Raw genomic sequence first — 20149 nt, forward strand, 5'->3', positions numbered from 1 at the left:
CTAGGTGTGAATTCATCACCTCCATGCAGGGCTGACACAGCTGCTTACAAGTCCATCCTGTGAGCTGCCTCACAGAAATGATCTGGCTCAAGAATACACCATTGGGTGTATTCACAGCCTTTTACAACATAGTTACCTCAGAATTCAGCACTGAAGCTGCTTATCCTGGGTTATGCTAATTCAACTGACAGTGGCCATAGTGTAAAATTTCATCTGGAGAGCTGTGTCTATGCCAGTACCAAGAGAACTTTTTATGACAATAATATTTCTTGGGATACAACCCATGATCCTCAACCCTGTAGCACACTTAGCTACTCTGTGAAATTATTCCCAGGCCTTGTCCTTTTTGGATGGACAAGGATGGTGGGAGGGAGGCACAGAAGAGTGTGCAGCAGAGTGACTTTGCCATGCCTCCAGAACTACGAGTTTTATTAAGAGTTGATGAGTTTTACTGGCTTAAGTTAGTACCTCTTGCTGTTCTTGGGTCAGCCAATATAAATTACAAATATGTTTATATTCAATTTAAGCTTTTTTGTGTGTGTTTAGGGTTCAGGACAAGGTAGTGTTCTAAAATGCCTATTTCTGCTTATCATGGGTTTTACATATCCCTTATCTTTTCTGCTTTTAGTCTTCCTGTCCCTTTTTAACTTATGCCCCTACCTGCTTGATTCAGTGCCAGAATGGTGGCAACAGCAGCCACTGGAGACAGCATATACCGGAAGACAACATGGGTATCTTTTGATACTCTACAATATCTTCCTGAATTAGTTCCCCTCTCAAACTGCCCTTGTTCCAGATCTGAAAAACCTCTGAAAATTAGGTCCAAACTTATTTGTTGGGAAGAAGGGGTAAAGTACTATGGGGTTTAGTGGAGCTGCTCCTACTCACACAAGGAACGAATCTGGAAAAAAGTGAGATTTAGTTTTGAAGTTCTGTGTTTTCATTAGTACTCATATTTCTTTAGCACCATGGGACCTTTCTCTGTGTTTCAAGAGCAGTTCATGAGATTGTATCTGTGCAATCCCATCAGGCTCTTGTCAACAGGGATGTTGTGCTCTCTCCAACCAGATTATAAGAGCTCATTTGCTTTCAGCAGAAGTTTTACCAAGCATCTATTCATATCATAATGGATTATTGACATAACACAGCAGACTGTTATGAAGTATTCCACTATGTGTAATTAGAGAGTAATTAATCTGCATAATAAAAATCCATATGAACAGTTGTTGTCATTCATGCCCAAAAGCTGTTCATCTAAATGAAGCGTCTAGTTTGTCCCATAGATTTAGGGATGCAAAACCGCACTTGGAAAAAATCTCATCTAAATTTAAGATTGCCAAAAAGGTGCTTTTACTCAGCAATGCAGATGTAGGCAATCTAATTTCCACCCCTCAAAAAAATAAAATAAAATGGCATACAGATTTGAATATTAGCTTCCAGCTTTCATCTTGGATCATGTTTTTACAGCCACTTGGTAAGTCTTTACTTCCCCATTCGTTGTGCCTTTGGTAGGATGCCAAGGCAGTATAGAAGGAGGTTGCTCGGAGTCCTCCTGCCAGGGCTGGGAAGGAAGAGCGAGGCAGATTCTCTGTGCTGTGGGGCCTCATGATTGTTTTTAACAATCCATCCAGCCAGTGCTCCCATACCTGCACAATGGGCAAAAGGTCAAGCTAGCGTCTGTATATCTTTTAAGACCCACTAAGGTATGTAAAGTAAGACCTCAACTGGGAATATGGGTGGTTCATAGAGTATTACTGGGTGCTCGGTATTGGGAGAATTTTAGGGTTAAAAAAATGTGAGGGAACAGAAGCTGTGACTGATAATGCAGTCTAGTGCTAAGTGAGAAATCAGTAAGTAGGAGAAATGTTTTATCCCCATGACCTGCTAGGGCTTCCTTCATGTGAGATTTTACTAGATCAAAATTTGCAAAGGAAACAGTGCTAGCAGGAAAAAGGACCTAAAAATATTTAATAAGACCTTTATATTTTTAAGAACTTGTTTTAATAAACAATTCTGTGATTTTTGTTTTGCCAAGGAACCTCCTTGAGTTCAAAATTAGCCAAAGCTGATGGATATTAACTTTCACTGTAAAGAAAGGTTCTGTTCAGCCGCTACCACTCCTTATTATGTTGTGGCAAAAATCCATCTGTAAGTAGCCTGAAAACAGACAAAGGAAACTTAAAAAGAAACCCAGAGGTAAAACCTCAGCTATCATTTTCACATCAGCCTTTTACAGTCAGAATATAATACAGGCATTTTGTGGTATCGTAAAGAGTTGTTAGTTGTTCTTCTGGTGATTTAAAGCCCTCAAATTGTCAGCATAGTCTAGAATATTATTGTACAGGGAAGAAAACTACACTGCATAAATTCCACAGTACCTTTTCATTTTGGCATCAAAATAATAAACTCAATTACTTGAGAAAAGCCGTGTGTAGAGAGTACAGTGGGCTTGTCTTGGCATTCACAAACTGGTGTGTGTGTGTTGAATTATGCAGAAGTGTGGTTCACAAAGAATTGAAAAAATGGTGCTGATACACGAAGGTACAGAAACATTCAGGTGAGCAGGTCCTACAAAGCAACTTTTAAACACCTAGTGCAGAACTCTTACTTTTGTATCTCTAAATTAATGTCAAATGAATGGGCAGTAAGTTATTCTGGAATTTGTCCTAAATCTGGTATTTAACTTTTGAATATTTACCTTTACAACCTTTATAATGTTTTTTAAATATAGCTTTTTGCATAATGTGAATTTAGCTGGTCAGACTCATAAATTGCAGGCTTCTCCAGATCGCAAGGAGAGGTGCATGCAGTTGCGGTTCTTAGCTGAGGAGGCAGCATTTGGGGGTTTATTTTAATTTAAAGCAAAGAATGTTAATTGTACTGTATGCATAAAACATTTGAGGCTATCTTCGAAGAGTCCCAAGATGTGTTATCAACCCAGATATTATATAGAGCTTACGAGAAACAGGACTCTGAATGTCTGAGTTAAAAAAAAAAAGGCAAATGTGATAAGAAATATGTTGAAAGACATTCTAAATCCCTTCATCAGAGGGGAGAGATAAAAATAATACCACTCACTAGCTAAAAAATACAATCTGTGGAAATCTTAATGAAGTTTAATGACTCATGCGAGCTGTATTGTTAAATTTACTATCCCCATTTTGCAACTAAGAAAAAAGAAATATGAAAGTGGAGACTAACATTTCATCTTTTGGGTGTATTACATTTTGTAAATTAATCCATATTCTTATGTGCTAGTGAAAGAGAGAAGAATTGTGTTCTTATTGCAAGTGAAAATTAAACTATCCCACAAAGCAGAAGGGGGAGAGAAATTTGCAAGGGAGAGAGAAAGACCCCCACTCTGTCAGGCAGCTAATGATCAGTGACCCTAATGGGGGTTGTTTGAAAGCAGGATGCTGAAAGCTTTGAAAGGCCATCCACCTGTATGGCTTTCTCCTCTGAAAGAAGAATGTGTGTTTCAGCAGTTCTCAGTCAATGTCAGTTTGTTCTTCTCTGTCTTACTGAACCAGCACTTGAACGCTGGTTGACCAAGCAAGCATCCATTGGGTTTTACATTGTGTGCCATTCTGTGCATAGTCCTCTCCTCATGTTATTTGATCATACTTTGGTTTCTTGACAGTCTCTTCTACTTTGGAATTTGTAAATTCAGGCTCTTACTCATTTTGCTCCTCCTTTTCTGTCAGAAGCTGTGGGTATCTCCTACCCTTCTGCAGTCTGTGTGTGACAAAGACCATCTCTATGAGAGAGCAGAGCCTTCTGAGCCCCTACTTTGCTGTTATGTATTTTATAAATATATATATATCTAACACACTGTCTTGTAGTTGCTTAAATACACTTTGCCATCGTAATTTTATGATATTTATAAAGAACTTGCATTTCCACAGGTTTTTACAGAGATGGTTACATAACCAGGTAGTCCTACTGATTTCTATTAGCTATTTCAGCAGATGACAATCTCACTTTCAAGAATTCTGCTCTATAACTTAGTTGAGCTAAGCAGAGGCTGCAGCTCCAGGGATTTTTTTTAAACCACCTTTTAACAATTTTGATACAATTTTCTGATCAATGAGGATTACAATATGAAAATGCTATGCTCAACATTTTGGTTTCTGGCATCAGGTTCTGGTCTTTTTCTTCGGCATACTGTACCACTATTTTTATGATCATATTGTATCTATGTTTTTGTCAATTTGCTGTGAATTTGGCTTTCTCTTTTGAGTACTTATCTACATCTGTCTTTATACTGTTGTGTACTGATAAGGAAGCAAAATTACCCAGGTGGAAGATGCACAAACCCAGCCCCATCCTCATTCCAGGCATTCAGTGGTGAAGGATTTTGTGGCCCCATCTTAGTAGCCCATCTGGTTTGGAACAAGAACTCAGATCCTTGTTTAAAGTTATCTATCTATCTATCTATCTATCTATCTATCTATCTATCTATCTCTTTATAAAAATAACTTTTCTACAGAATGTACAGGGAATTTCAAAAAGACAGACCTGCCTCAATGTTGGATAGGTTGCATGGGACCCCAAGACTTGGCGTTACACTCTTGGTCCCCAAGCTCCCCAGACATTATACCCTACAACATATCTTGTGGGGATATGTCAAAGACTTGTGGTTTTGTACTGCCATGAGCAACTAATCTGGATGACCTCAAAAACAGAATCATGGCAGTGGTGACCTTAGTGGAAGAAGACACTTTGAGAGGTGTTTGATATGAATTCAACTCTCATCTCAATGTTGTCTGTACAGCAGGTGGAGGGAACATAAAGCATTTGTAAAAAGGTTACTAAAACTTGATAACTCATTAAAGTGTTTGTAAATTGTTGTGTAATAGTAACATGTTGCCATCATGAAATACACCACTTTGAAATTGGGTTCATCTTTTTGAAACACACTGTATACATGTACCCATAGATGTATGTATATGTGTATGCATAATGCATATGTAAATAATGTGAAGTATAGATCTTTTTCTTCCATATCTATATAAATACAGATATAAATATTGCTCAATTTTTCAACGTATTTTGGGCCAAAACTTCACCAGCTGTTACCTGCTTCCCTTACTTGGCATAGACTGCTGGCCTTTCCCCTGAGGAACCTGTTTTTCCACTTCTAACGGCTGCTGTTGTCTTAACCGGCCCAGGGAAGTGCACATCCCTGGCAAGATGTTCGAGGTTGGATTCAAGTCCTGGACATGTGGGGATCACTGGTGTTGTCTCTGAGAACACTTAATGAGGAAATCAGAGGGTTCAAACAGCCTGGAGAACAAAATGTCCAGCTGACAGCTCTTGGATTCGTTCATGTTTCTACAACCTGAAAGAAACAAGTTGTTGACAAAGAGACTGCTGGCTCTTAAGATGTGGTTTGGTCAGATGTTGGCCTACAAAGGTTGGCTCTTCACCGTTAGCTCAGACCACGTCTTCTGAGGCCTCCTGGTTTGGAACAGCAACTCATGTCACTCTCCAGAACAGCCATCAATGATATTGTTGAGATCCACAATGGTACTCATTTTGTTCCTTCCGGACCTATTCATAGAGAGGTCCTTGTATGCGATATTGACTCTCTCTTCAAATAGCTTCTGTTTGTGTCCTAGGGTTTACCAGTTTCCTTTGTATCATTAAGTGACTTGGCTGTTGATTTGTCAGCATTTACCTTTTTAATCTCCTCCAGAGGAGAAATTAGAGGACTCAACTCACAAGCTCTTCCTCATCTTCCCCGGGAGTCAAGAAAGCTTTCCCCTCTTTTGTTAAATATTCCTGGAGGAACTCCTAGCTCCATAAGCAAAACCACAAGGCGAAGATCACAGGCTCCTTATATACTGACCTGTCTTTTTGAAACAGGACAGAGTAAGGGAAGGAGCTTTATTTGGTGGGTTCTGCTTCTACAGGGTTCTCAAGGCACAAGAGGAGACTGACAGTCTCTCACTCATTTTTACTATTAGGGAGCTGTGTTATCACATTACTCATCCACACTAACATGGCCAGAGGAATTTTGTGTGGGCTTAGATTGACTTGTTCCTTGTATAGACCTAGCCCCTTCAATCCATCATTAATTTTAAAATCTTTCTTTGATTAATAAGGATACTTTATGTACCTTTAAAGAAGTCCACTGAATCATCTTGGTGAACATCCTCTGCCACCAGGCAGAGGTTGTTCCCTATGCCTTTGGTGTCCACAGAAAGGACCAGTCTTTCTGCCCTAGAGATGCTTGGTCTCTCTAGTTCTTGTTAGATGGCTTCTTGACTTTTCAGTTAGAGGAGTATGCCTTCCCAGAAATTTCTTTCATAACCATGGTCATCCAGTAAGTAAGACAATATATTCTTCAATAGCCTAAGGCAGTTTTTTCTCCAGTACTCCTAAGCTTTTGGTACAACTCCCTAAAACGCTGCTTTTAGTGCCAAGACCTCTTCGTGCTGAGCTTGCTTCCAGTCAGCCATAGGCAATGGCTCTCTGGATTACAGTTTACCTGGTTGGTGATACTCTGATAAACAACAGTGAAGATTTCAGCAGGTACGTGCAGCAAGCGTACTGATGCGTGATGATGATTTATAGGACAGGACTTTCTGGCTAGCTTGTTTGAAATGCTCCTGACAGCCATACCCATGTTGTGTCAAAAAGTGGAGGGTTTTCCACTGGGGTTCGCTGAATGTTTTTGAAACTCCGCAAAGATTCCTCCCATCGGGGGCTTGCTTCCCATTGACTTGTAAGATTGTCTTCACATCTTTGGTAGGACACTTTCCAAATCTTGTTCCATTCTTCGTTTCTCAAGTGAAATCAGCCTTGCACTTATTTCAGTCAGGAGAGCAAAAGTAGACGGTAGCCTTTATATATAGGCTCCTGTATACTACCTTTTGCAGAGTTCACCCTTTATACCCATCCTAAATACCTTCTTAAGTAGTGTCAGAATTCTCTGTTAGTTGGGAGAGTGACTTCGATCAGCTGTTCCTAAGCTACATGCTTCCAGGGCTGAGCTGCCTGGCATACCTTTGGTAGTGTGTCTCTTGCATCAATGCAAAAATCATCTGGCTAACTGTGCTTGGATATAGTTACACTAACAGTATGAGTGACATTCAACCACATATCTGAAAGAAAAAGAGTTACAGATAAGCTACCTTTCATATGTTACTTCTCTATTCAATTGTCCATTTCATTATGATCTGCTTTCTCTTTATATTTTTGCTTTCTGGACTTATGTTTTTCTTCAGTATTTGCTTTATCATCCAGTATCTGACATTTCCAGTACTAAAAGAGATAGAGTGCTTTACTTTAGAAATAGCTGCAAATGTTAACTTTTCTGAATTTTGTCTTGCCTTGGCTTGCAGTTCACATTAACCACAGCACAACTCATATGAGATGAGATTTTCTTGTTTACATTCAACACAATTAATTTCAAAAGTCTTGCTGAAACTTCAAATGTAGTATTACCTGTGTGTTATGTCCAACAGTAAATAGCATGCAGTCTTTTCATATTCAAAGTGATAATCCAGTCTTTGCACGTAGCAGTTTCCTGCAAAACTGCTATGATTTATTCTTTCTACCTCTTCTTTGCTTCTCTTCAGCTCTCATCTGCAGAATTTTGTGGAATTGTTCTAATTCTTACAAAGATAATGGATTTGCCCACAGGATGCTTTGGTCTATATTTTATTTCAAACCTTTGTGCAACCTTTTACGTGACTTCTTGCAAATCCACTCTGATTGCATTTTGTGGACTTTTCTATAGAATCTTCAGTTTTGGTTTGCAATTGCATTTCTTTATGGATTTATAGTTTAATACATATAAAGCATCACACATCTCCTTTTTGATTTCTTATAAGATACTGATACTTCTTCAGCTTTGCCTTCCTGCAACTGAAGAATGCTCTTCATTTTTTTAGTGCTGTGTAACAGCTGTCTTGTTCTTTCTCACCAGCACATAGGCTATTTGTCAAATCTGGTACACCTGACCAGCAGTATTTTTAGGCCGTTTTTTATATTCTTAGGAGAAAACAATACTCCACTTTGCTTCCATTTTCTAGTGTATTTCTGAAAAATTAGAGAAGTATTGTAGTTGTTACTGGTTTGTCTAAGATAACGTTTACTCACTGTATTTTCTTCTACTTGTGCATTTACCCCATTGCTGGTGCTACGTTGTCATCTAAAGTGGCAGTGAAACAGAACTCCAAATCAGGATGTAGAAGTACAACAAATCATTATTATAACTAAAGAGAAATTAATGCTGGGGAAGATCCACATGTTCTACTCCATCAGACGGAGAGCGCTGACCGAGTGTAGCAGGAACTACTTTAAACCAGAATGCTTCTTAAAGTGCCTTTTACAATGAGTGTTATTTCACGTTCATAGGTGTTATGTACTTAAAACTGTCTCTGAAGTTAAATGAGGAAGGAATTAAATGGTATACTTACACACCAAATTTAAAAGACCCAGGTTAATAATTGGCTTGTAATGCCTTACTATTTAGAAGTTCTTACATTCAGTTAAGTTATTCAGTGTTGTTTTTTATGGAGATATTCCAGAAAACTGCTTTCAGTTCTGGAATGACTGATCTCTTTTTAACTGAGTGAAACTTGGCAAGCCTCAGATCTCCAAGAAGCACAAAGAGTACAGGTACAATAATTTGCTATTAAAAAGATTTAATTAAATTCTGTATTTCTAAAAGCATTGTGGCTGAGAAACCACCATTTTGTTCTACTTATTGTTCAGGAAAAAGGCAAAACATAACCAGAAAACAATAAGATTCGATTTGCTCATTCTTCAGCTGCAAAATCTTTTTTTTCCAAAAATAAATCTTTATGCTGCTTCTCTCTCCTTCTAATGATTGTTTTGGTGACTTGCTGGTGAAAATGAAAACAGGAAGAAAGACAATAGTTTGCAAAGAGTCTTTTCACTTGGGAAATATTGCTTTATAGTAGCTGTAGTATAATCTGTCATAACTCCAAATATAACAGAGAAGTACAAAAAGAAAGCAACAATGCTAAGTGCCTCCCTGGGTATTTCATGGTAATTACAGCTTTCTGGCTGAGAGAGCTGATGGCTGAAGGCAATTTAGACATTTAAACTGACCAGTTTGATTTCTGTCCTTTTAGGTCAAGATCACTCTATTAACAGGCACATAGACTGATGCGTACCCAAGATTTTCTGGAGCGAGGTGCAGTTTCAGGAGACGGCCTTCAAAAATATAGGTAAAAGTGACAGAATTAACCATATGATAACCGAGGTGTACCTAAATGACAGCCAGAAGAGTATCGTGACCACCATCTACAGTTTACCTTGACTGCCATTGCTGTTTTGTACAGTTCTTAAAACGGAGGAGATGGTGTGTCTGGTTGTCCTATACATACTATTGCAAAATGTTCACCAAGTGTTCTTTTCCATGAGGAAAATATACTTTACGATGTAAATTAACACACTATTTTCTTCAGCAGTGAGCCATGGAGTGAAATTTTAGAAAGCTGACTACAACAGGATTTAACATTTTCTATAAAGACACACAGAAATTCCAGTTTAGGAGAGACCCATTGCTTCACTTATGCCTCTTTCCAGATCAGTTTTGTTTGCAGTATTCCCTTACTGTAAAAAGACTCCAGAGGTGACAGGATTTTGGTGCAGATAGGAAGCACCGTGGTTATGGAAGTGCCATCATTTTGGTGAATTTTAGTCCTGTGTCCAGTGGGAACAGGGAAAGCAGTGTGGAGAGCAGGGGCAGAGTCCGCTGGTGGGCCTGAGCACAGGGCTCAGCTGTGGCAGGTTAGCCTGCTTTTAATGGCAGAAAGGCCTAGGTTACATTTTTTAATACTCCTGGGAAACCAGACAACAATAATGGTCAGATATGTACCCAAGGGATAAGTAAAAATCATTCAACATCGAAACAGAGACTGAAAACCCACAATTAATCTTTTATGCAGAAAATCTCATTATTTTTTACCTCCAGTGCCTGAATGCATTTTTTTGTGTAAAACTTCAGCAAAATACTAGAACAGGATTGTTTCTATACCTGCCATGAGCTACAGCATCTGGAGAGCTCTTCCTCATCTCTGTCAGCCATTCAGAGGGCAGGTGGTCACAGACACATGTCCTGCTCCACTGACCTGCTCTGGCTTGTTCTTCATGGCCGGAGTACTCAATCCATTCTCAGCTGGACCTGCTGACAGAACAGGCTGGTTTTGCCCCAAAGTCCACAAGCTCTCCTGTACATTGACAGCAATTAGCCTCACGACCGCAGCTTATTCGGACATGCTTGGTTTGTCTGCTTCACCTGCCACATGTGTGATCTGCTGTGCCTGCAGTGGTGTGCACACGCAGCGCAGTTAACTGGGACCAGCCCGGCTTTGTACTGAGGATCTCCAGCCCTGCGTTTGATAGGACTGCAATCACTGATGCTTTGTGGCACATAAATTGTCTTTCACTGACATGCAAGTTGTGGGAGGGCAGCGTGTCCCCAGCAGGAGGTACTGCAGAGAGAATTCCTTCTGCCCTTTCCTCTAACATACTGCGAGAATAAATCACCTACTCAGCTCTTTGGTGCTTAAGTGATACCATGGAGTCCTTCACTGACCTGTAGACAGAGATAACAGCACTTTGATCTAGCATTGATTAAAACTGTTAGTCTGATGTTTGTCTACTGTTTCAGAATAATTATATTACAACAAAAATAAAGTTGAAAAGTAGAATTTGATTATAAAAGTAAATCTGGGATGAGTGAAATAAGGACAAGAGGACTGTTCTTTAACATTAATATTCAAGGATATCCTAAAGGCATGCAAGAGACTTTGACATCAAATTCCCTAATATTTGCAGAATATAAGAGAGTTTTGGAGCTTGCATTATGAGTCAAAAAATAAGAGAATATTTGTTTGGCCTCTGCAACACAAGTGAAACAAATTAGTGGATCTGTCATTCAACTATTATACCCATTAGCACAGCTGTTAAAGGTGGTTGCTTTTCCCAGATTTCACAGATAGTTTTGGTTTGGGGAGGGTTGCCATGCCATTGACAAGGTAGTAAATATAGTCCTTTTGTCATGTAATTTTTTACTACTCTGTGCTGAAAGTATGACTCATTCGTACAACACATAAAAGTGGATCCAGATAATGTCACTGCGCAAGTTTCTACTCTGTGCTCTGCAAGCTACCTTCCCAGCCTGTCAGTGACAAAGAATATATATCAGAAACATCCAGTAACTAAGTGATTTCTTTCTGTACGTGCCACATGGAGGAGAAGTCAATATTTATACCTCACACTTGATGGAATTCATTAAATATATTTTGCTAAATAACACTCTGTATTACATATTCCTTGTCTAATATTTGCCCATGAAGAAGTATTTGTTATGTGAATTGAATGCCTGGTTAAGAACTAAATGAGTACAACATATTTAATATTTATTTGGTAGCACAACACAGTAGACACAGGGGAGGTGAGAGAGAATGTAAATACAGGAGGAAGAAAAAGTTATTAAAAGGCACAGAGAGAAGATGAAATATTTCGACATGACAACAGTGATTCTGAGAAAAGTAAATAAGAAGACAAGCCCAGATCTTTGGATTTTAGAATTTAAAAGTGAAATATTTTCAGTAACAAATAATATTTAAAGAGGACTGTAAATGACTATGCACAGCAGACATGATTTTTCTAAAAATATATTGCTTCAGGAGAACTCCAGAGGTGATACGCTTCTCTAAATCTGGACCATTTGAGTTCTTCATGTTTAGGGTACCTTTAACCTTCAGTGAGAGGTTCTTAGTATGAGAAATCTTTATTTTTAATTTTCTGTTGTTTTAGTCTGTGATGTAGTGAGTGAAATTCATACCACGGAAAAATCTAATAACAACAACAAAAAAATCCCCACATTGTTGAGAGCTGTTAGTGCTCTGTTGAAGACTACTTACTGGGGAGGTTAGTTATGGAGAAATGGTACTGGCTAATGGGACTTGGTGAGAAATTATATTGCAGAATTTTGGCAAAGAAAGTGCTTTGGACAGTAATTTTTTTTTTCCCTGAAAATAACATTTCACACTTGTAATGAAAGTAACATGACCTGCTCTATTTTCTGAAATATATTTACTGAGAGCAAATGGAAGTCACAACTGTATAGGCAGGGGAAGGATTTTGGCCATTTATGTCATGATTTGAAAAAGCTCAAATATAATCTACCAGCAGCAAGATGCTGTGATACGCTTAACACTGAACTTTTGCTGTTATAAAAGTGACTGTAAGAAGTAAATAAATCTCTATTTGATATCATATAAATGTAAGAAAAGCTACATCAGATATTATAATGTTTGTTTTAGCAGATATGTGTTTGCCTGGCTGTGGGTAGGGTTTCAGAGGTGTCCTTTTAGTAAATACAATCATGGAATAATCCAACCTTATTTCCTTATATTGGTTTCTAGCTATGTACTTCTGCTGTGTAATTGTGATTATCCAATCCAAACTGGCCTTCCTAGGAATTTCTGTTTGGTATCTGCATAGACTGGAATTCCTCTGGCATCATCTGTTTTTTTTTTTCCTATCACAATTAAGTGCACTGTTATATTTAGTGTGGAATTTGAAGGGTTTAAAAAGGATATTTATGTGAAAGACGTGTTTACATACATCATGTTGATGGTCTTCACATGCTTAGTTCTGCTGTTTTGCACTGTGTAACAACAGTCTGCCAACTTTGTTAATGTAAGCCTGAAATGCGAAAAATACATCACTTGAAATTTAATTTCTTTATGTGAATAAAGCGTTTTGAACATCTTGAGCAAATGTCAAAGTTTTATCCTCAGTTTTGAACTGGACAGCAATTTACCACAAGCAAATTCTGTGGTACAGAAACACCAGTCTTGAGTAAATATTGTAGTTTACATTCATCTCTCACAGCTTGTAATTTACTCTCTGAAGGGACTCAATTGTTTTATTGAAGTGATACCTCAAAACTCAAATGTTGTCCATGATTAATTCCTACATATACTTGCTGTAATAAGCTCTTTCCCTCGTACTGTTGGCATGTCGTGCTTCTGATTGCACAGTAGCTCTGTGCATGGTCATAATTACATGTACTAATCTATTTTATGGTGATGTGGTTTTGGTTTTGGATTTGACTTTTTTTCGTCTCCAGCTTGGTGCTTAGGAGGGTATCTTAGCAAATATCACAAACACACATAACTGCGATTAGTTCTGTACTAACACATGGGATTGTATCATCTGAGATTTTCTCTCTTCATAACAATAAGCAAATTCTCTGATGATATTTAAACTCATTCTTTTCATTTGCCAAATCAAATTATTTTTTAAATTACTCCTAACATCAGCTCTGCTGTGGTAAGGAATACAAGGAAGGACCAAGAAGGAACAAAACATTGCTGAAAGAATTATGCAGGGAATTAAAAACAACTGAAATGGAATATAAATGTTAGGAGACTGGTTGCAGGTATCTCTGAATTACTATTGTTACCTTATTTAGCGCCTAGATGGTTCACATTTTTCCTGTACAAGACACAGCATAGTGCGGGACCTGACAGAGACACGGCGAAACCACACGCACACAGGGGAGCGAAGCAGCCCTCATGTAGCAGCCATCTTGTATCACCTCTTCATGGTCCTCTAGTTTGCTCTCCCAGCTCTTGTCTTAATGTTAGAGCAGGTAAAGTTGGCAAAAATGGTAAAGATATTCCTCTGAGGTATTTTAGGTCTGCACACTTTTTTTTTTTTAAATCACATCGGCAATTACTGTGTAGTAGAAAACAATCTTGGAAGGGTCATGCATCTATGAAACTGATATAAAATGTTCTCTCCGGATAAATAGTTCTTTGCCCCCTGGTGGTGAACTAATTTTGAAAGATACTACAAAACACTTTTAGGAAAATTTATTTGAAATTAAAGAGAGATACTAATTGCGTCAGTGAATACAGGTAAAAGTAAACTGCTAACCAATATGTAGTGTGTCAAATACAATTAAGGAAAAACCTGCTACGAACAAGCTCCATCAATCTTTGATAGTCACTGAAGAATAGAACAAAAGGAGTCAACATCATAGTTTGAAAACCTTCAACATTCCAAAATCACGTTTCTTATTTTGCTTTTTCTGGGGGAGGTTAACACAAATGTTTTGACAACACAGTGTAGCCTTGAGAGTCCCCAGTTTCCAGTGTTCTTACATTGTGGACTGTGGGAATTACATTCATCTGCATGGCATCTTTCAATATGCCGCTTTCTGGAAATCAGTAACGTAGTTCCACACAGTGAGAGCTCTCATTATGGGAAACTAGAATAACACTCCCTGGACGAAAACGTTAAAGGAGCTGTACATATTTCTAAAAGTTGTCTAGAGGTTTTTTCAGCTTGTGTATGCTGAGCATCTCCATATGTGAATGGAGTACCAGGATGTCGTTCTTGGTAATAACAGAATTGACATTGCAAGTCATACCCTTGCAGTTTAAGCCACAGATCATCTTGAAAGATGTCAAGAATACATTGTTTAAAAATATGGCATAAGCTTTCTCATCACTGATTTTGTTTTGTCTTTTAATTCTTGTGCCTCCTAAACGTCTGCATAAGACAGTGCTTGCTGATGTTCTTCTTTGGTAAAATACATATTGCAATACAATGAAAGACTACTGCTGTGTCATGCAGCAAACCATCATGCATTTATGCTGAAAAAAGGCCATTTATAATGATTAAGGCTTCCATATGTTGGCTTTATACAGCTGATATTCTGAAAATGAACTTGCTTTTCCTGTCCCACAGCCTGTGAGTCATCTTGTATGATGTCAATGTGGCTTCAGGTAGCACTTTGGTTTGGAAAATAGCATCACAGGGCATGGCATGTTCAGTAGTCAGGGATTATTCGGGTTTTGGCACTAACGATGTAACATGAGGAAATAGAGGATAAAAAAAAAAAAAAAAGAGGAGTAACATAGCTAAAAGAGATGACTGAGCTGCCCAGACCAGGCACAAATTAGCTGTTTCCTAAATAATATTCTTTCATGTCTGATGGACCGTAATAGCTTTCTGTTTTTAGCTCTGTTGCTTCTCTTTCCATTCCCACATTTCTTTCTCATTACTTTGACTTATGTCTGGCCTAAGGTAACAGCTGGTCTACACAAACGGCATATTCCTTACAAATCTTTCAGTGAGCAGGGTTGCTATAAAGGGACGCTGTCCCCGCTTCTTTTCCCACTGCCACGCTGGATGTTGCCTTCCCTCAGTCTCCATTCCTCTGCTTGTGTGGCTATGCTCTAAACTGCATTTGCAAAATGATCTGGCTTTAAAAAAGTCCCTTAAAAAGGCAATAACCAGACCACTTGCCTATCGGGGAGGAGCACTCCAGGACCCCTTGGAGCAAGGTTACTGCTGTCTCGCTCGCCGCTTTTGCAGGAGAACCCTCTCTTCCGCTGCAAGTCCTCAAACGTTCCTGCCAGCTGTGAAACAGAATTCCTCCCTCCGCTCTGCTTAGCCTCACTGCTTGGGAACAGCTTGCTTTCAGCTCTCCGGCTGCACTTATACAAAGGTTTTTTCCAATGGGAAAGCCAGTTTAAGCCAGGCAGTTTCCTGCCTGTGCCGCCCTCTTGTTCTTGCTCCTTCACCACAGTTCGCTGTCCCCTTGATTGTGCCGATGCAGCTGTTTGTGGGATGTGCTGTAAACCGGATCACTGAAATAACTCAGTTTTTGTGTGTATATGTAAATGTGTGCAAACAGCTTTGTAAAAAAAAAAAAAACAAAAACAAAACACAAAACACCAAAACCCCCCAAAACTGGATAATTTCAGTCATTTGATTTATAATGTGGCCCACAAAGAGTTGAATTAGCACAGTTGAGGAGGCAGCGAACAGCAGCACAGAGGTGGGAGCAAGCGCCTGGGCTGGGGGAAGGGCGCAGGAAACTCTTCAGCCAGCTTTGTTAGCAGAGAAAACTACTGCTAATACACAAAACCACGTAGAGCCACTAAACTAAACAGCCCGAATAGAAAACTGGAATAGCCTGCAGAATAGTCAGCCTCTCAAATGACTGGAGATAAGGCTTTATCTTTAGGAAGAAAAGGGGTGGTCCCTTAATAAGCTGTTTCCCCTCAATGTCATCTATTCGAGACATGGAAATCGCAGGGTGTTTAGTTATTCAGAATATGATCGTGTGAATCCTACTGGGCTTATGAAACACGTTGGCCTTTCAGTGCTGTTAAAAACGCTAATAACAACTGGTTCATGCCTCAGGCCGTGGGTGCTACTGTCAATTAGTGTCAGAAGAGAGATTTATTTAAACAAATTATTTCTGTATATGGTGCTTTCCCTCACGGTTTGCAAAGGAGAGCTTCGTGATTCAGTGATACCTGCCTGTGTGTGCGGGCAAACTTGGGGCAGAGAAAGAAAATGCCATCCTTGCCTTTATAGCTCTCCATATTAAAGTAAAGGAGCTGCCGAGCTGTGGACACTAAATACAGAATTCAAAACCTTTCTCTGATCCTCTAGCCATTTAACTGTCATGATTGAGTCACAGAAAAAAATACTAATACCTCCCAACGCGAGTAGTTTTAGACTGTAATGAAAAAGCCGTGCGTAATCCTCTACTTTCTCCTCTACATTTGCGTCAGAATTCTCAGTACTGAGATTTCAGTCGTCACCACTGTTCACCCAACTCACCCATCATGGCACGTGTCACTGGAAATTTCTCGTGTGTATCGTTGCAGGCTCACAGCAAAGGCAAGCCTTGCTGAATTTGATTATGTTTGGTTTGTATTCTAAAGCTTTCTCTGAAACCAGGAAAACAGACTTTTAATTTAACTGATTTATTTTGTATTGTGGAAGCCTAGTGTGACTTGGATTAATTGAAGTGTTGGAGAAGAGGGAAGGACTCCAATGACTCACCAAGAAAAAATAATGTCTCATGACTTTAAAGAGGAAACCAGAAAAATAAGATGATAATAACTCATCATTATTATAGTGGTACTTATGGAATTCTAATAGAATGTAAAGAATTTTCTTCCCAAAATGTCAGTATTTATTATTGGAGTACAGAATGATTTTAATGTAAACATTTAAACTAATCTAATAGCCTAGAGTTAAAAGAAAAGTCCTTTTTAGAAAATTTATATGTGGTATCAGGCCTTCCCTTCCATTGGTTTAAGGAGCAAAATAAAAATGAGTATTCAAATTTTCCACATTGTTAAAACCCATTGGACTTAAATGTGAGATATCTCTTAAACATGTATTTTAAATAATCATAATCCCATTATCATCAGTGCATTTTTCTCCTATTATTCTTCTTAAATTCACATTCCTCTTGAATGAAACTGTAATTTATCTGAAGAATTTCAAGATGTTTCTTTCAAAATTGCTATCATCAGCTGTTGTTCTCAACAGGACTGAAGCCACAAGACACCTGCAATTGGCAGTCAGTGTTAGGACAGTTATTCCTAGGCTCAGCAGAACGGAATAGATCACCTGCATCTATTGGGTTTTTTAAGGCTATTTTAACAGCTCCAGCAGGAGCTGCAGAGGTGGATTTTGAAATAACAAATGGTTCTCTTCGATGTTGATCATTGCACTAGATCAACCTAACTGAGGAGCTTAGAGGCTAAGGAGGCAAGATGCAGTAGATATGGAAAATACAGAATGACTGAGAAGGTAAGGAGGGTTTGGAAAGCGTCTATTAAGGGGAATGGACTGTTGTTAATCTCACATTGAAAAAAATCTTTAGCCTAGTTTAAAAATAATATTACCTTACTGAATTCTTCATTTGTTTCTGAGGGTAATTTGCTTATTTAAACCTTGTTCTACAACCATATGAGTAGGTAACTTTTGAATCCAAAGCTGGTATGTTTATGCAAAAAGGCTTGAAAGCAAGAACAACATAGATATGCCAAGCAACAAAGGGAATTTATGCTATAAATACTGGCGTGCAAACCAGTATTAAGAAAACAGATTAAGAAAATAAGGAAGAGGGAATTGATCTATATTAGGTGCAGTTACTCCAGCAAAACAAAGCAGCTGATAAATTAGCAAGTCCATGAATTTATCTTTACTTTGTCATTCTCTAAAAAAAAACGTTGTTTTTTGGCTCTGTGATCAAGTGAGAGAAGCATTTTTTTAAGATGATCAGAATGAACAGTTAAGCGCGCCTTTTTAAAAAGGGTGAGTTAAAGAGAGCCTACATCTGGCACTACTGGTTAAATTATCATTTCCTGGCAAATGGGTTTAGGTGTCTTTTCAGAAAACAGAGCCGGAGGCAGAATCATGACCCTAACAGCCCAGTGGGCATCCATGTGGGATATGGAAACATGAGTTTAAATATCAATCTAATTAATATTTAAATAGTTTGTACTGAAGGGAACAGTTTCAATAGACGAGAATACCTAAGACTACTCTATACTTTATGAGTTGGAAAATTGATAATGGTTACATTGATTCAAGTCCTTACTCTGAATTAAGCAGGGCGTACTTTAAAGGCACATCTTGCTATTCCCATAAGATATCCAAGGCAGTGCTTTACTGTAAAGAGATTTTGTAGATGGTGCCTGCCTCCTCTTAGGTGAATTTAGATGCATATAAGATTACCACCTGGGATTTTTTTGTGCTGGAAAAACTATTCTCTGGGCTTGATTCAGTTCATGGATACTTTTGGGGTGAATGAATCTGCCTGTTCTTAAGAGATGATTCTCACAGTGAGTTACTGACCAGGCCTTGCTTCAGCAGAGGTAAACAGATGGGCTGTCCCAAGGAGCCTGACCAGGGAAAAGTGAGTTAATGTTAATGATGTGTACTGTCGAGCCATTAAGTCTCCATCTAATTTCTCATCTGGCATTCACGCTTAACGTTAATTTAAGCAAGGACAGAATGAAAGGTCCAGGGAGAACATCTTAAAAATCGAGTTCAGGTTGACAGCATGGTGGAGTGATTTTAGGGCAGAACAGGTTACAGTAATCAAACGCGTCCTTGAAGAATTAATAAATTCAACGCATTTCTGAGAAGAAATCCAGCGCGCAGGGCCCCGGGGGCAGCGCCGCCCGCTCCGCCGCGGCGCTCGCCCTCCCGCGGGCACCGGCCACAGCCACCCCGGAATCGCCCCAGCGCTGCCCGCACCGAAGGCAGCGGAGTGCGGGGCGCCGGCTGCCGGCCCTCAGGACCTGGCTCCCTGGCCGAGTAAAGGCTGCTCAGGGCAGGGGCTCAGGGCGGGGGCCCAGGGCCCGCTCCCGGCCGCCGGGGAGCTCGGGAATTGCGCTCGGGGTCACCCGGGGTGCGGGGGGACCCGGGGAAGGGCGGGAGCGCGGGGGAAGGGCCGGCAGGCGGCGCGGGGCGAGCGCGCGCACCGCAGCGGCCGCGCGGGGACCGCTCGTGCCAGAGCGGCGCTGCCGCGCGCAACTCGCCCTTCCCCCGCAGCCCATCGACTGCGCGAGCGCCAGCGGTTGCCGAGGTACCTGACGTCACAGGCTGCAGAGGCGGTGATTGGCCAGGCGCAGAGCGCTGTCTCCCCCGCCGCGGGACGCGCGGCCGGCGGGGCCGGGCCTGTCTCTTTCCCCTCAGTGCGGAGCCGCCGCCGGGGCGTGCGCGGCCTCAGTGGTGCGTCTGCGGCCACGTCCTCGCTGCCGCCGGGCGGAGGTCATGGGCCGGCCGCGGCCCGCGCCGCGCCTCCGGCTGCTGCCGTTTCTGGCGCTGCTGGCGCTGCTGGCGCCCCGCGCCCGCGCCTGGGACAGCGGCGACCTGGAGCTCTTCGACCTGGTGGAGGAGGTGCCGCGGAACTTCTATGACTTCCTGGGGGTGCAGCAGGTGAGCGAGGGACCGGGCCCGCCGCCTGCCCGGCTCGGGCCCTGAGGCGCGCCGCCCCGCCGCCCCCCTGCCCCGGCCCCCTCCCGCGGGCACGGGCCTCGCCTGTCACCGCTGTCCCTGCCTGCACCGAACATGGCTGCGCTGCCGCCACCCGGCTGCTCCCGCGGCACCGGGCATGCCGCCGGCGCCGAGCCTCCCCCCCGGCGCTGGTAGCCGCCTCCTGCCCTGGCAGCCGTGCGGCGGCCAGGCTCTGCCGCTGCAGCCCGGGCTCACCCCGCGCCCCGGCTCCCGAGGCTCAGACACGGCTCCTGTCCCCTCCCCAGCCTCTTCCTTCTCTCTGCAGTAGCTCCACTCTCCTTCGGGTCCTTTTATATTTTTTTTG

The 20149-nt window shown here is 40.9% G+C and overlaps 1 protein-coding gene across 1 annotated transcript in view; it reads left to right on the forward strand.

Annotated features, from left to right (window-relative positions):
* Positions 1-19463: 19463 nt before the first annotated feature.
* The window catches only part of DNAJC1 (DnaJ heat shock protein family (Hsp40) member C1), a 103815-nt gene continuing 103129 nt past the window's right edge, over positions 19464-20149 (forward strand). The window contains exon 1 of the mRNA XM_065050812.1: positions 19464-19767. Coding sequence (XP_064906884.1) covers positions 19603-19767 — 165 coding nt within the window. The 5' untranslated portion in view covers positions 19464-19602. The remainder of the gene's footprint in view (positions 19768-20149) is intronic.

Source organism: Columba livia, chromosome 2 (genome assembly GCF_036013475.1).
Source record: "Columba livia isolate bColLiv1 breed racing homer chromosome 2, bColLiv1.pat.W.v2, whole genome shotgun sequence".
Taxonomy (NCBI): Eukaryota; Metazoa; Chordata; class Aves; order Columbiformes; family Columbidae; genus Columba; species Columba livia.